This window comes from Hippoglossus hippoglossus, chromosome 10, assembly GCF_009819705.1.
Source record: "Hippoglossus hippoglossus isolate fHipHip1 chromosome 10, fHipHip1.pri, whole genome shotgun sequence".
In the NCBI taxonomy this organism is placed as follows: domain Eukaryota; kingdom Metazoa; phylum Chordata; class Actinopteri; order Pleuronectiformes; family Pleuronectidae; genus Hippoglossus; species Hippoglossus hippoglossus.
In genome coordinates, this window is record NC_047160.1 from 8,117,103 (window position 1) to 8,132,810 (window position 15,708).

Here is a 15,708-nt window from a genome sequence, read left to right on the forward strand (position 1 = left end):
CTCTTTTATTGACTTGCTCTGACATATGTGCATCTTCCAAAATCTTTCCGGATGGGTTGTACAAAGAACAGGAAAATGTCTGAGTTAAATGTCTGGACAAATGTTAGAGTGAGCCCATGTAAGAATGTCCAGAAAATTCACAGCCAGCGAGTCGGCAGGTTGATGATACTCCTAACATGCAACGGACATGCAACTGGGAGAATTCAATTATCTCAGGATGAAAAAAAAGAGGAGCCAAACATGTAGGAGATGAAGATGTAGATGTCAACTTGGAAAGAATGGGATTTGAACGATTTTGGTGATAAGGACCAGCAGTAAACGAAAACATGTGACTTCCACTGTGGAGCTCTTTACTCTTCACTCTTCTTCATGTGGAAGGCAAACTCCCAAGCTTTACGTTTGAAAACGGCTTCAGATTTGGTTTAGTTAATGAACCTTGAAATCCCATGTTTCCATCTTAAATTGTTGTTTGCAACTTTAATTGCAAATTGGTTTATTGTATTGCTCTCAACATAAATAAAACCGTACAGCAAAATAGAGATGTATTTATCTGTTTATTATCTATTAGCTGAAACACCTCGTTTGCATTCTGACTTTTTTGCGTTTCACACGCCTGTATAGTTTGGCTCATATTGGTATGGCAGGACTGACGCCATTGTTACCGAATTGTGTTCACATCTGATTAGGAACTTTACGTAACCGCCAAAACGTGATCCAACCAATCACAAAAGAGTGGGCCAACTGACCAATCAGGGCTTTTTGGGGGGTGGTCTAAAAGATAACCTATAACAGAAGGTGATGCTGCAGCATAGTACGAAAGAAATAATGCATATTTTAAACTTCACAGGATGTGAACATGTTCTAATTGATACAAAAATTAAAATCTGAAAGCAGTCGAAATATTCACTTTTTAAACAAGCAAGCACACATAGTGCATGTCAATACATTTTCCTTCTTGTTTTTATATTTTCATTAGTATTCTCCAAAGGCTGAGTGCAGTGTCTGCATTTTCTACTCACATAAACAAACTTAAAAGTCATAGAGTTCAGCTATTAGACACTTAAAACCCTGTATTTATAAAGCTGCTGCCTCTATGCTATAGTAACTGTTGTCTGTGTTTATACAGGATGTCGCTTTAAGTAACATTCAATCATAATTAACCACAAAACCCGTTATATAGAAGAAAGAAATGTCATTTCATTTTTCATGGACTATTTGTCTCCAAAATCCATTCCACAGTTACTAAATGTTTCCCACATCTCAGACTACATTGGAAATCATCTCCAACCATTATGGCACTGTGGAAAAATTAGTTGCCGTTATGACTTTTCCTTTTTTTTTTTCGCGAGCATCACAAATGTCTGTTATCTGATTATGTTTTCTTACAGTAAATGGACTGTAACAGATTTCGGTTAACATTTGCTGACAGCCTCCAGCATAATAACTGTGCATGCGCTGCCAAACTGGGCCTCGTGTGAACAAAAGGAGAAATTTCATTACAGTATAAATTTCCAAAAGCGCCACCATACTGTGAAGATATTACCATAACAAATACCACAAATGGTGGTGGCTTGCATACCAGGCGTGCTTTACGGTAAGGTAAAGAGCCTAGAGAGATGTGGTGCACAGGTACACAGAGGGATAAAAAAAAAAAAAAGTGTGTGTGTTTGTGCGTGTGTGTAAGTGAATGTCAGGTTTGTGTGGCTGGGGGGAGAGAGGGAGGAAGACAGAGTGTGTGTGCATGCATTAAAATAGGGGATTTTCTTGTCAGAGTAGCAGGGTTGGGGATTAGTTTAGGATCTGACTGAGACAGAGGAGAGGAGGGCTGATGACTTTAGCCACATAAAGAGATGACTGGGCAAATATGGGCACATACATCAATATTAGCGGCGAGCACATTATAGCGTCGCCCAGCAGGGTGAAACACACACAGCAGACAGCCGTGGAGATTTTCTTTGTTTATGCATGGCTGGAGAGAAGGAAATTAATATCAGTGAATTGAATCCGCTCCTATGGAAGATCTTTATGCTTCCCCAAACCTCAGGCTCACACGTCAGGATGGATGCAACACACACACACACACAAACACACACACACACCCTGCTGAAAGACAGGCACTAAAATAACCTCTGTTCCAGCTGGTGGACTGCCGAGGCTCCTGCTGGGCTGTTTTAATGGGGAAAATTAGCCAAGCAGAAAGGTGGATCCTGTTTGTTATGCTCCACTGTCCCCCTTCCACACAGTCAGCTAAGGAGGCATCCTCTCTTGTCCTCTCTCTCTGTCTCTCTGAGCTCTCCTGACACTGTGTATCTCCAACAGCTGCTGCTGCTGCCTGCATACATCCTTCTCCTGCTGCCTCCATACTCTGCCAGGCACAGATACGTACAGGACGTATATCACACACACACACAGACACATACACACAGCAGCAGCCGCAGCCTGCTCTCCACTGTGCTGTGTCTAAGTCCAAATCAAATCATGGATTTATTATTTTTTCATATTCCAGCAGTGTTTTAGAGTCATTTCATCCAATCTCATTTTACGTCAACCTGCTCCCTGCAAGTGTGCTCGCAAGTAACCACACACACATATACACACACACACACACACACACATATGAGAGTGCCAAAGCAGGCATGAGACGAGGGACAAGAAAAGGTGCAAACAAATGACTTGGTTTTGCATGATACCAGACTCAGAAATGAGCAGAGAGAGATATTGAGAGAAATAAGAGTGAGGTGAGAGAGTGAGGGATGAGAGGAAGATATGCAGAGGGGTGAAAAGCGTCTTTGTTCTGGATGCCCTTGAGACAGCTGACATTGCCACAATAAGACCTTCTTTCAGAGGGAAGGAGAGCGAGTCAGAGCACGAGAGAAGGAGAGAGAGAGAGAGAGAGAGAGTGGGGTTCGGTACTTTTGGCAAACTGAACTGGTTGTAGTACTGATAGTAGAAGAGGTAGTGTCACTTTAAAGTGTTGGTGTGTGTTTGGGGTTTTATAAAGGTTTCGTAAAAATTCCTTAATGAAAACATTTCACTTTACAAGCTGCATGCATTAGCAGTGGTCTGTATTTAATTAAATAAAAATAGGTAATTTTATTTCATTTTATAATTTTTAAAGATTCTTTGTTGTACCCACAGTATTTTATTGCCGGAATGTGATATCTCTAAAAAAGGTTTGGCGGGTAAAAAACATTCTTCTCCTGACATTGATTAAAACTAATCTCTGTTCCTTGAAATTAGATATTCAGAAGTTTTTCCCATTAAAAGAATCCCTTCATGGCCTAAAATTGGTTTGGATGCAACTCTCACACCTTTGCCTCATTCGGTATTCGTGGATCTATGAATATGCAAAATGTGTCTCCTTTATCTCCACCCACCTCTCAGGCACTGGCCTGCAACTTTCCCTCTGCTCATCAAACACACAAACCTCTGCTTGTTTTCTGCTTTACAGCCACTGCACGCGACACAATGGTGAGTGGTGATGTCGGAGTAATTCAGAAAGTTGTGGCTACGAGTGGATGTGTCAGAATGGTGATGTGGCTTACATTCTATAGTGTTAGAAATACGACGGTAACAGATGATATTCAGATTTACTACATGATCTAACAGCTAATAATGTGTTCTTAGATAAATATGTTTCCCAAACACCACTGACTTAGCTACAGTAGCTACCTTAGCTTGTCTTAGCAATTCAATTGAATGTCAGTTAACTTTATTGGCGTGACATTTAAATGTGTTAAAATATTGAAGATAATCAAAGAATCATATCTACAATAACAATATTAAAAAACAAAAAAAAAGAATGGTTGATAAGACAAAACAATTAATAGAATAAAGTAAACCAAATAAACAATATACGTTATTATATTAGATATATACGTTATTATAATAGATATACTTATAATTAAGTAATTGGTTATCTTCTGACACCCCTCATAATGCTATGACCAAATGAAGGGTATCAGAGGTATGCTGTGGTGAAAAGATTTGTTTTTAGACTGTGGTTGGTGAACTGCAGTTCCATGATGGAAAAACTCAGTCAATGAACTGACTGTATATTTTGCTCATATGTCTTGTGTCACCTGAAAAAACACCACATGGACAGATTAACACAGTAATCTATCCATCTATCGATCTATCTATCTATCTATCCATCTATCGATCTATCTATCTATCTATCCATTTATCTATCTATCTATCTATCTATCTATCTATCTATCTATCTATCTATCTATCTATCTATCTATCTATCTATCTATCTATCTATCTATCTATCTATCTATCTATCTATCTATCTATCTATCTATCTATCTATCTATCTACCTATCCAAGGTTAGCTCAAATATTTAAACCCAAATTCTGTTTACCTTTGGCTTTTTTTTATACTTAATTGTGGGAACACACTGTTTTCTCTTGATTTCTCTTTCTTATAATTCTCATTTTAAGTAATTCTTTTGCAGTTTGTACCCTCACAACATGATGTGGCTAAACGGTTTTCCATGTTTGTCCTCAGCAGCTTGTGTGCTGTTGTTGCCATAAACTACCAAAACCCAGCTGAACCTGAGTTTTCCTTCCAACACAACAACACCTTATGCAAATACCTCTGAGTATTTTCTTGCAGATAAAACCAAGGAAGGTTGGTAGGATGAAATTTTCTTTCCAGATCATCATCCATCATAACTAAACTGCTTTCAGTTTTTTTACTCACTGTAACTCTGTCCAACTGCTTCCTTGCTGCTGAGCTTTGGTCACATCCTGTATCACACACACAGACTCACGCACACAAACACACTTCAGAAATCTGAGAGTTTGTTAGACCTCTCTTCCTCCTCACCCACAGTTCCTGGCCCCAGGGGGTGGAGGGTCTCTTCACCCGTCTCACACGTCCAACCCAAACACATAGCAAACCGCACACACACACACACACACACGTGCACACACAAATACACACTGGCAGCAGACCACAACAGAGGGGGTCCATTCCTCCTCAAATCCACAGGTCTCTGGATAAACATATGATTCTGGATTAAATGTTTCCCAAATTTGTTATTCTTCCCTTTGAGACTCCAGGTGGAATTGGTATGAAACCAAAAATCATATGAACATTCCTTTGAATGAAAGAGCGGGTCGAGAGGGAACGCTCCGAAAGGGGAACGAGAATTCCCTTTCGGAGCGAGAACTTGTAACAACATTTGTGCAGGTTCTTCGATTGCCCGAGATTCTTCATTGCACATCTAACAAAGGCCGTGCTGTTGTTGAGAAGTGGTCTTTTCCCCGTGCAAATCGCACCGCACCTCTGACCCAACATTCTCTCCCCAAAAAATCAGGACGTGTGTTTGCTCCACGATGGAGGTCCACCACTGGCTCCGAATCACATCCAATTGGTTCAAGAGGCTCTGAACCTTGCACGGATGTACTGTGTGTGTGTGTGTGTGTGTGTGTGTGTGTGTGTGTGTGTGTGTGTGTGTGTGTGTGTGTGTGTGTGTGTGTGTGTGTGTGCGTGTGTGTGTGTGTTTTAGTCTCACGCATTTTGAATGGAGATAGAAGCTGACAGCTGAGCAGCAGCTTCAACCACCGTGAGGCCCAAATTAAAGACTTCACAGGCAGAATGTGACGACAGTGGAGTGCTGCTCGATTATACTATTATGTCCTAATTCATGCCAGAGCTTCCTGTCCTATCACAGTCCAGTTTGTGGCCTTGAGCGAGCCAATCGGTGAGGTGATGATGTGCAGTCAGAGATCACAGACTTCCCATCTAAAGCCTGCAGTGGCCATGGTAATATTATCTGAGCCCTTATGGATGGCTGGATGGATGGATGGATGGATGGATGGATGGATGGATGGATGGACAGGCAGACGGACAGACAGACGGACCGATGGATGGATGGATGAATGATTTCCATGTGGCAGGAGTGTAGATCACAAATCCTAGTGCAGTGAGAGATCACAGACTTCCCATCTGAAGCCCCCAGTGGCTATGGTAATATTATCTGAGCCCGTATGGATGAATGGATGGATGGATGGATGATACCCCATGTGGCAGATCACACGTCCTTCTATCAATTGTTATTGATACGCAATCGTATCAAATCTATAGGTGTTTTAAAAAATGTACTTCCTACATTTCCAGGAGAAAAAACTTCAATTGAAGCTGTTGTGTTCTTCGTTCAGATATTTGCAGTCGACACATCATCCTGTGACAAATGTGTCAGATAGTAAAGTGCGATCTGATGCTCTCCAATGATCTCTAGCATCAAGTGTTAGTTCCCTGCATACTAATGTAACCGTGGGCAACAGCAGATGCACACAATAGACTGAAACCCGCAGCGGCGCCACGATCATTTCTTCCTATCGTGTTTATTTTTGTAAACTGCGCAGCCCCAACTTTGTGCACCACGGTGGGACGTGTGTTGTGGACAGAGTGTTCTCTCTGCAGTATGTTTGATGTCTCTCCCTCTCTCTCTATCTGGACCCTGGAGACATTCCTCATGCATAATCGCTGTCTTTCTGATCTGCCTCTATCTGCTGCTGGTGGAGGTTAATGCACAGACCTGCGCGCACACACACACACACACACACACACACACACACACACACACACACACACACACAAATTAGAGGCAAGCAAAAAGCATCCCACAAATAACAAAGAATAGAGCAAAAGCAGAAAACTATTTTGTAATGTTTATTGATGTGATATATAAGAACCGCAGCAGCTCTTCAGGCATCTGTCGTCTACTCACATACATAGCACTGTGCTATGCTAAACAACTCAATTGAATATGGTATTTTAAACACAGTTACATTGCGCCGGGCTCAATAAAACCACCGACTCCTGTAATTTATCATCCTTTAACATACATTAAGCCGGGGAAATCAGGAGAGCTGGTGTGATTGGAGGGAGGAAAAGCTTCTGTACGTCTCAGTATTCTGGTGAGGACTCTAACTGTGGAGCAGAGGGGGCAAAGGGGTCACGAGGTGTGTGCGTGTGTGTGTGTTTCTGTGTGTGTCTCTGTGTGTGCGTGTGTGAGATGGCAGCATTACCAGTCCTCCAGGGCTCAGCAGGCTAATTAATAATGAATCCCAGAGAGTCTGTGTTTGAAATGCAGATGTGCGACTGCCGGCTCCGCCTGCTCCTTCACAGGGACCTGTGTGTGTGTGCTCATATATGAGTATGTGTGTGTGTGTGTGGGCGTGTGTGTGTGTGGGGGGGGGGGGGGGGTGAACGGGAGAACTCATGTTGGTTAGCTGTTTAGCTGTGGCGGACAACTTGCTGATTTTCCTCATGAAATTCACCCGGGCTCTTCATTAAACACTGAATACATTTGATTTTTGAGCTGTAATAGAAGAAGAGATTTTCAGCAAGTTGTTTTGAAACAACTCTCTCCTCTCTCTGCTCCTGAGTCCTTCCTCTTCCTCTTCGGTGCTGGTGGGCACCAGGAGAGGCCTCAACCCTCAGCTCTTCTCCGCTCTCAGCACGGAAGAGGTGAAGAAGAACGAGTTGGTGGAATAGGACCTGGAGAGCAGCTGAAGAGCAAACACTACATTTCCATAGACTCTCTACTCTTCTTCAGCGCTTGATACTGTGTGTGTGTGTGTGTGTGTGTGTGTGTGTGTGTGTGTGTGTGTGTGCGTGTGTTGTTATTGGCCAGTTTGAAGTTTAACAGATGGTAATGTTATGTAGATTTTTACCAACCGTGGCTCCTTCACTGACCCATGGACAATATACTTCTGCAAACAGCACCTGTAAAACACACACACCCATAAACATAGTGAATAATCTCACTGATTAACATCCTCTCGTCTAAGTCGACAATAACAAACACTTTCAGTTTGGTTGAGACGTTTCAAATCCAAAAATAAGAAACTACAATTATATTTTTAGTGACGTATGTGTGCAGAGAGTGAGACATTTTCTGGAGCTGAAGGACGCTGATCTCCGGCCTGTTCTGACTGAATTCATTTTCTCATTAACTAGAAACCAAAAATCATGTTACGCAGAGAATTTGCATCAAGACACTTTTATTCAGGTATATCTTGTTGCTCTATCTGTCTCTGAGTCGTTTCCAAGAATTAAATGAATTACATTTCAAAGGGACTTCTGAATTCAAAAGAACTTTAGCCTATTTAATAAAAATGAATCCATGGTGTTTCTTTTTACTGTCAGGATACTGTTGTGATGGTCAATAACATGGCAATGTTTTCTTTTTTAATTAATTTGATTATTTTGAGAAAGCTGCTGATGTCATGAGGTGTAAAATCAGGCCTATGTAATCCCGTTTTCGACTTATTCTCAACTGAAATCAAAACCTCAAACAAGTGAAGGTGCATTTTCATCTTTAATACTACAATAAAATCATGACACATAGCTGATCATCAGCATCAGGCTTTGTGACTGTGTTTCTCTTTACTGAGAGAAAAATAAAGGCCTATGTAATAAAAACTCAAGTCAAAATATTTATCATAATGCAAACAATACACCTAAATAGAAATGTAATTAAACTTAAATCTTTTGAATGAATACTACATTTTTATTCTGTAATAGTATTTTTTGATGTTTTGCCACATTTCAGAGTTTTTCTCCCTAGATTTCGTGGAAACTTAGAATTTCCACCGAGAGGCCGAGAGAAACACACCAACTGGACACTGGGAATATTCAGATATTCATTTTATCTATAGAGGTGTTCCCTAAAAGAACTGGTGAAAAGTCAAAAAAACTTCACTCATGATGCACGTGTGAACTTATTTACAACGCCCCCCCCCCCACACACACACACACGCACACACACACACACACACGCACACGCACATAGACGCACATAATAATATCCATTGCGTGTGGGGCTCGCTGCATTATGAATGTACACTTGTGTGCTCCCATGGGATGAGCTTTAGCGTCATAGACACTCACTCATGGTTTGTCCAATGTGCTTCCTCCTGTTGGACACACGCGCGCGCGCGCGCACACACAGATGAGGTTTAGATGAGTTGGACATCCCGCACTTATGTAAAAAAAAACTGACGTTTTTGTTTCAAATTGATCATAAAAACTAACGAAATTAACGTGAGATCAGTTTTTTCTTGTTAACACAATGTCACTGCCTGCCTGGTTAATGGGGATATCGATTATTGATTAGTCTGGGAGCCTGTGGCGAGGATGTCAGGGAGAAGAGGACAAGCAAGTTTACACTGAGAGGATTTGATTTATTTTTTGAACAAAAGTAATAATACAATAATCATATTTATTTTATTTAAAATAAAAACATTCTCATAAAATGCTGCATAAAGGTACATTATTTTCTCTAGTTGATAACATCGTCAACATAAGTATATTTTTCTAAATAAGTCAATATTGGCATATTTGAATAACTACCATCAGCCATGTTAATCTGAATCAAAGTGTTGTCATTTGTATAAACCTCTAACTCGGGGTCACATGTGACAGGCAGCAGGGAGCAGGGCTTTGAGGCTTCATGGGGGAAAGTTTTCAGAGGTCATGACACCCAGTGACAGGTCCCACCCTGAGGCCCGGGGCTGTCTGAGCACACACACACACACACACACACACACACACACACACACACACACACACACACACACACACACACACACACACACACACACACACACACACACACACACACACACACACACACACACACACATCTACAGGCTGCACACCGGTGCACACAGCGTGCACACAGCACAGGAAACAATGTCTGGTGAAAGTGAGGGGGGTTCAAAGAATAACATTGTTTTTCTGTGTTTTTATCTTAATGCAAAAACACACTGTTTACTTTGAGCTGCATATTCAGAACATTAACATTTTCATAAATTTCACAGAGACAAATAAAGGCCTTTAAAACCAGCAGCAGAAGTGAATCATAATGGGGAATACTATAGAGTCCAGTTATAAATAATTATTATAATAAACAGGAAAACAAAGAAACCAAACCTCCATTGAAAAATATACAATTGTCGTCCTTACTCTGGAAACATGGAGACTTACCCAAACTAAATCCAATTCCTTCCAACTGCGATGAGCAAACATTTCTTTTTGCTTGAAGACAAAAATGAATTCCAATGGAAATAGCTTTTTAAAATGTCTTTTTTTTCGAACAACAATTTATTCGGTTTGTGTTGGAATAAATCTCAAACCCATTACACTAAATGCAGGCGTCACGTCATTTGGGCCTGTACAGCACAAAAGAATAAATACATCGGTTGCACACAAAATACAACTGATCTGAGTTTACCTGACGGGGATCACCAATATAATGAGGTCATAGTTTACCCATATTTCTATTTACTCCCACAGCCTAACAACAAACAGTGTGTCAGGAGATAATCAGCCGTATAAGATTCACTCAGAGCCGCCGAATAAACACAAACACGCTGCTGAACAAACACGATAAACAAGCGCAAAACTGGCATTTCATAAAGAAGGACGAGATGCGAGAAATTATGGCTCATTAGTGTGTGTGTGTGTGTGTGTGTTTTGTTTAGCAGCAACGTGCACGGAGAGCCCGCACTGCTCTGCACTGCTGCGTGGTGCAAGTGTAGCGGGGCTGGCTGCTCGGGTTATCTGTGAATGGGCTCTTTATTGGAGGCGCGGAGCGGGGATTTGCCTTTTATGCGCCTCGCTATGGAAACGCGCTCGACGGCAGAAAAATGTCGACGCGAATAAAAGGAATCGGCACAAGGAGCGTTTCTAGAGAAGCATCTGTTACACTTAGAAACTTAGACTATCGAGAGCAATACAACCCCCCTCTCCAAGTCGCTCTCCTGCCTGCTTTATCCTGCACAGAAAACATACACTTCATTTTTTTTTAACAAGACAAAAAAAATCATTAAAGCTGTTTTTTCTTTTCTTTTCTTGTATTTTTTTTTTTTTTTGTAACGATTTGCAAAAATATTATTCCCATGCTCAGACTTGGGTTTTTTTTTGTTGCTTTTTTTTCTGAAAAGTAATCTCTCAAAGTCAAATCTCTTCAGCGTGTCATTTAATCTGACGCGTAAAAAATGGCACACATTGTACTGTAACGCCATGACTACCTTTGTGCATCTGTTTTTTATTTTCTTTTATTGCGTGTAATGCCGCATATTTCCATCCCACCACGACTCAAACCAAACGATCCACTCCAGCAATCTGGGGCAGTGGAACAACACTGACGTTCACATCAAATATTCAGCCACTCTCACAGAAGTTTCCAGGAGTAAAGCAAATGAAGAATTTACGCACAGCACCACGCTGGAGTTAGGATAAGAACAAAACAACAAACATATTTGAATCTAACTTATTTCTCCTCCATCCCGTGTTGGCTACACGAGGCTTCAGAGCAAACCCTGTCCTGCCATCACCCTGCCCTCATTCCTCCGCTTGCCGAGGCCCTCTCCGTCCACCCCTCCAGCGGCCCTGTCACACACATCCAGCCCGCGGTCCGCTCACCTGCTCCGGCCTCCTCTCTGTGCCTCTCTCTCCCTCTCTTCCTCCACAGCCATGCTCCTCGGCTCGGCGCTCTTTAATGACTTTCTGGTGGCTGCAGCCTTCTTTTATTTCTCCTAAATGTATGAAAATGTATGCAAATTTAAATCAAGCTTAACCTGGGAGCTCGAGCAATATATTTAATGGAATTTCAAACCCATAACAGACTAGGACGCAGTCATCTAATGGCAAATATAATTAAACGGCTAAGTTTTGCCCCTCAGATGTGCAGATATATCTTTTTTCCCCAACTCTGATAGAACCTGATGAGATACTTAAAGACTGGAAGTGTGAAGGTGTAATGTGTGAGGATACATTTGGCCTGCGTCTTTGAGAAAATGAGAAAGTGAAGAGGTTTTCGGTTGTAAACATGTCTGATGACAACACGTGTCACCATGTTGCAGCAAAAAGTCTGAGTTTAGCCAAAATCTAATTTAAAAGTCTAGATTGTAATTATAGACCCATGACATGTGTGATTATTGTCTGGCCAAACAGGACATGGATAATGGCCCGTGCGTAAAACACCTTTGCGCAAATACTACCTTGAGACGTGTCATTCTATGAACACTGGGGGAAGTATTCTCTAAAAGTTAATCAGTAGCAGTGTGAACTGCTCTTGGTTTGATTGTATCCTTCTAAATTAAGTGCTGGCACGTCTAACAAATGCCATTGCGCTTTAATCTCCTCCTTCGCAGGCGCTCAAGGGTGACAGGAGTAGCAATAAACTCGTGCGTAAATCAGTTGGAAACTTTAATTAATAAACAGGAACTGCGCTTCACGCGCACATCGTTCCACAGCCAGACCCACTGGACCAGCACCCCGACTCACTTCCGGTTCGACTGCCTGTAACCCTTTCCTTCCCGCAGCGCCGCTGCCAGAGGCGGTGGTTCTGGCATCTGCGCCGTCATTGGTGGAAACGCGTCGTCACTGCGTCTCCGTCGGTCCGTGAGTGGCGGTGGAGGCTGTCAGTCAGTGTTAGGCTGCTGCCGAGACTCCAGAGAGAGGGAGATGTCAGAGGCTGAGCTGCTCCCTCCCTTCAGTAGCACTAGTGGGGTTCAGCAGCCAGCATGGCCACAGCTGCCTCCAGCCCCTACACCCTGCTCAGCTCCAGTCCCATGATCCACCCGGACAGCCAGGCCATGCAGCCTGCTAGCCCCTACAGAGGACACCAGAAACTCCTCCAGAGTGACTACCTGCAGAGCGTCCAGAGCAACGGACACCCCCTCGGGCACCAGTGGGCGAGCAGCCTGTCGGAGGGCAGCCCCTGGTCGTCCTCCATGGAGCAGCAGGACATCAAACCAGGCCGGGAGGACCTGCAGCTCGGCATCATTCATCACCGCTCCTCGCACGTAGCGCATCACTCCCCTCATCACAACAACCATGGCAACCACCCGGGAGTCTGGGGAACTCCCGTGTCCCACAACTCCTCCATCACCAGCGGGCAGCAGATCAACATCTACTCCCAGACGGGTTTCACTGTCAACGGCATGCTGGACCACGGCGGGCTCACGCCTCCACCCAACCCGCAGGGCCAAGGCATGCACCCGGGCCTCAGGGACACACTCAGCCCAGAGCACAGCGACCTCGGCGGGCACCACTGCCACGACCACTCCGACGAGGAGACGCCGACCTCGGACGAGCTGGAGCACTTTGCCAAGCAGTTCAAACAGCGGAGGATCAAGCTGGGCTTTACGCAGGCGGACGTGGGGTTGGCGCTGGGCACGTTGTACGGGAACGTCTTTTCCCAAACCACCATCTGCAGGTTCGAGGCTCTGCAGCTGAGCTTTAAAAACATGTGCAAACTAAAGCCGCTGCTGAACAAGTGGCTGGAGGAGGCGGACTCGACCACGGGCTGCTCGAGCAGTATAGACAAGATAGCAGCTCAGGGGAGGAAGAGGAAGAAGAGGACGTCCATCGAGGTGAGCGTGAAGGGGGTGCTGGAGACGCACTTCCTCAAGTGTCCCAAACCCTCCGCGCAGGAGATCACGTCGCTGGCGGACTCGCTGCAGCTGGAGAAGGAGGTGGTGCGCGTGTGGTTCTGCAACCGGCGGCAGAAGGAGAAGCGCATGACACCGCCGGGGGAGCCGCCGCCGCACGAGGGACCCTACTCGCACAGCGGGAGCGCGGGGGACGCGTCCTCGTGTCACGATCTCTGACCGAAGCATCGGGAGGAATCCCACCACCACGCACCCCCACCCTAACCCCGGCACAGACTCTCGAGCGCACGGGGCGCACGGCGGCGGCACCTTCCAGTGCGCAGCGCCTGTCCCGGTACGGACTCGTCCCAGACGCCTCTCCAGCACTGAAACAATAACAAGAGATACCCGTCCAGCCTTCGTCGTTTTCTAACTGTCATGAGGGCATTACTCTATTCTATAGCGGCATATCAAACGTCACATTTCACCTGTTTTTGTTTTTTTTTGGAGCCAAAATGATTTTCTACATCACGGATCTAAATACAAAATGTGCCTATATAATAATAACCTGCCAGCGCCTTTGGTTTGTGGTTTGTGTCACCATTCTCCCATCAGCTCGATAATAATGACAGTGTGGGGACTGATGCTTTTTGATTTGTTTTGGCTTCTCTCTCACGCACACACACACACACACACACACGCACACACGCACGTACACACACACACACACACACACACACACACACACACACACACACACACACACACTTGGCCTGTGCCGTATGATCAGTGGAGTGAAACTGATAATAATATCACTTTTCTTAATTGATTTGTTGCAGCACCAGAGGCCATTTTACAGTCCACCTCACGCTTCCCTACGGGCTTATACACGACGCTTTAGTTCTCTGCATATTTACATTTACAACATACTCTCAGCAGATCTGTAATTATTATTATATTTTATTATTATTTTTGCATATGCAGACACAGGCCTTCATTCCAGATGTAGAGCTACCAACATAATAGCACTTGGAGGATTTTCCTTTATTTACATCCTCCCCAATGGCCTTGTGAAGCTACCTACACACACACACACACGCACACACACGCACAGTCAGAGCTATTTATAAACTCATTTATTTGATTTCAATCATCTTCGACCATACAAACTGTGTGGACTCTGAACCAGAGCCGAGAGCAGAGACAGAGAGAGGGGCTTGACTGACGCTATACACCTGCCTATAATTTTATTGTACGTTCACTATCAAAAAATCTTTTTATAATCTTAAATACTCCTGTTATTTGGTTTATTTCCTAAGTATTTTTTCGAATATTGTACAGTTTTATATATTACCCTTTTTGAAGTCATTAATTTAAACAAATGCTCTTAGTTATTCATGCACTTAATTAGCAATGTAAAAAAAACAAAACAATATTTTCAGTAAGATTGAACTGTTTCGGCGGTTTTATTCCAAATTTCGATGAACAGCTCGAGTGATTATTTATTTTCAGTATAAAGCTTGTATTATGTTTTGAAATAAACTATGTATGTTGTAATAAACAATTTCTTGCTACAACTGTTTACTGTCCAAAAATAATAATAACAGAAGAATTAGAATTTAGAAATAGACTTAAATTTATTATTAGGATATTATTATTATTATTATTATAATTATTATTATTAAGGCAATATTTAATATGCTGAATACAATTTGTTTTTTTAATAGTCCTTTGAAATTGTGCATAATTTGAATATTTTGTGTTGGGCAACAGTTCAACGTAAATTCATGACGAATAATAATTACACTTATAACAATCTCTTTATATATTTATACTTTATGATGAAGCAACATAACCTTCACTTCAATGTCATGTCAAAGGGAAACTTTTCTAAGTTTTTTTTCTTCTTCTTCTTCTTCTTTTACTTGCATGTCACTAGCAGCTGTAAAATGTCCAGTGGTTCAGCAGGAGCCTGGCTGCAGGTCTGTGGGCTCTGTACAGATCACAGCCAAGCTCAGGCGCTTTCTCCCACAGTTCCACTAAAATGTTATTGTCCGGGCCCTCTGCCCTCCTCAATCAGACATGCGTGATTTATCGCCTGGGCTGCTGGGCCTGACAGCAAAACACAATGACAAGCACACACACTCAAACACACACACACACACACACACACACACACACACACACACACACACACTCAAACACACACACAATCAGAAGCAGATGAATCTCATTTCAAAGACTACAGCTGCGTATAATTGGGCATGCAAGGGCAAAATAGAGTTATAGTCCCAAAAAACAAAAACA

At 43.0% G+C, this 15,708-nt stretch overlaps 1 protein-coding gene across 1 annotated transcript; it reads left to right on the forward strand.

Moving 5' to 3' along the window:
* Positions 1-12,413: 12,413 nt before the first annotated feature.
* LOC117769283 (POU domain, class 3, transcription factor 4-like) lies at positions 12,414-14,978 on the forward strand. The gene has a single exon (XM_034598099.1). The coding sequence runs from the start codon at positions 12,553-12,555 to the stop codon at positions 13,639-13,641; it is 1,089 nt and encodes a 362-aa protein (XP_034453990.1). The 5' UTR covers positions 12,414-12,552; the 3' UTR covers positions 13,642-14,978.
* The last annotated feature ends 730 nt before the right edge of the window (positions 14,979-15,708 follow it).

Bases quoted from the DNA above. Each gene is read 5' to 3' on its own strand.
- LOC117769283 (XM_034598099.1), top strand. From the start codon at position 12,553: ATGGCCACAGCTGCCTCCAGCCCCTACACCCTGCTCAGCTCCAGTCCC.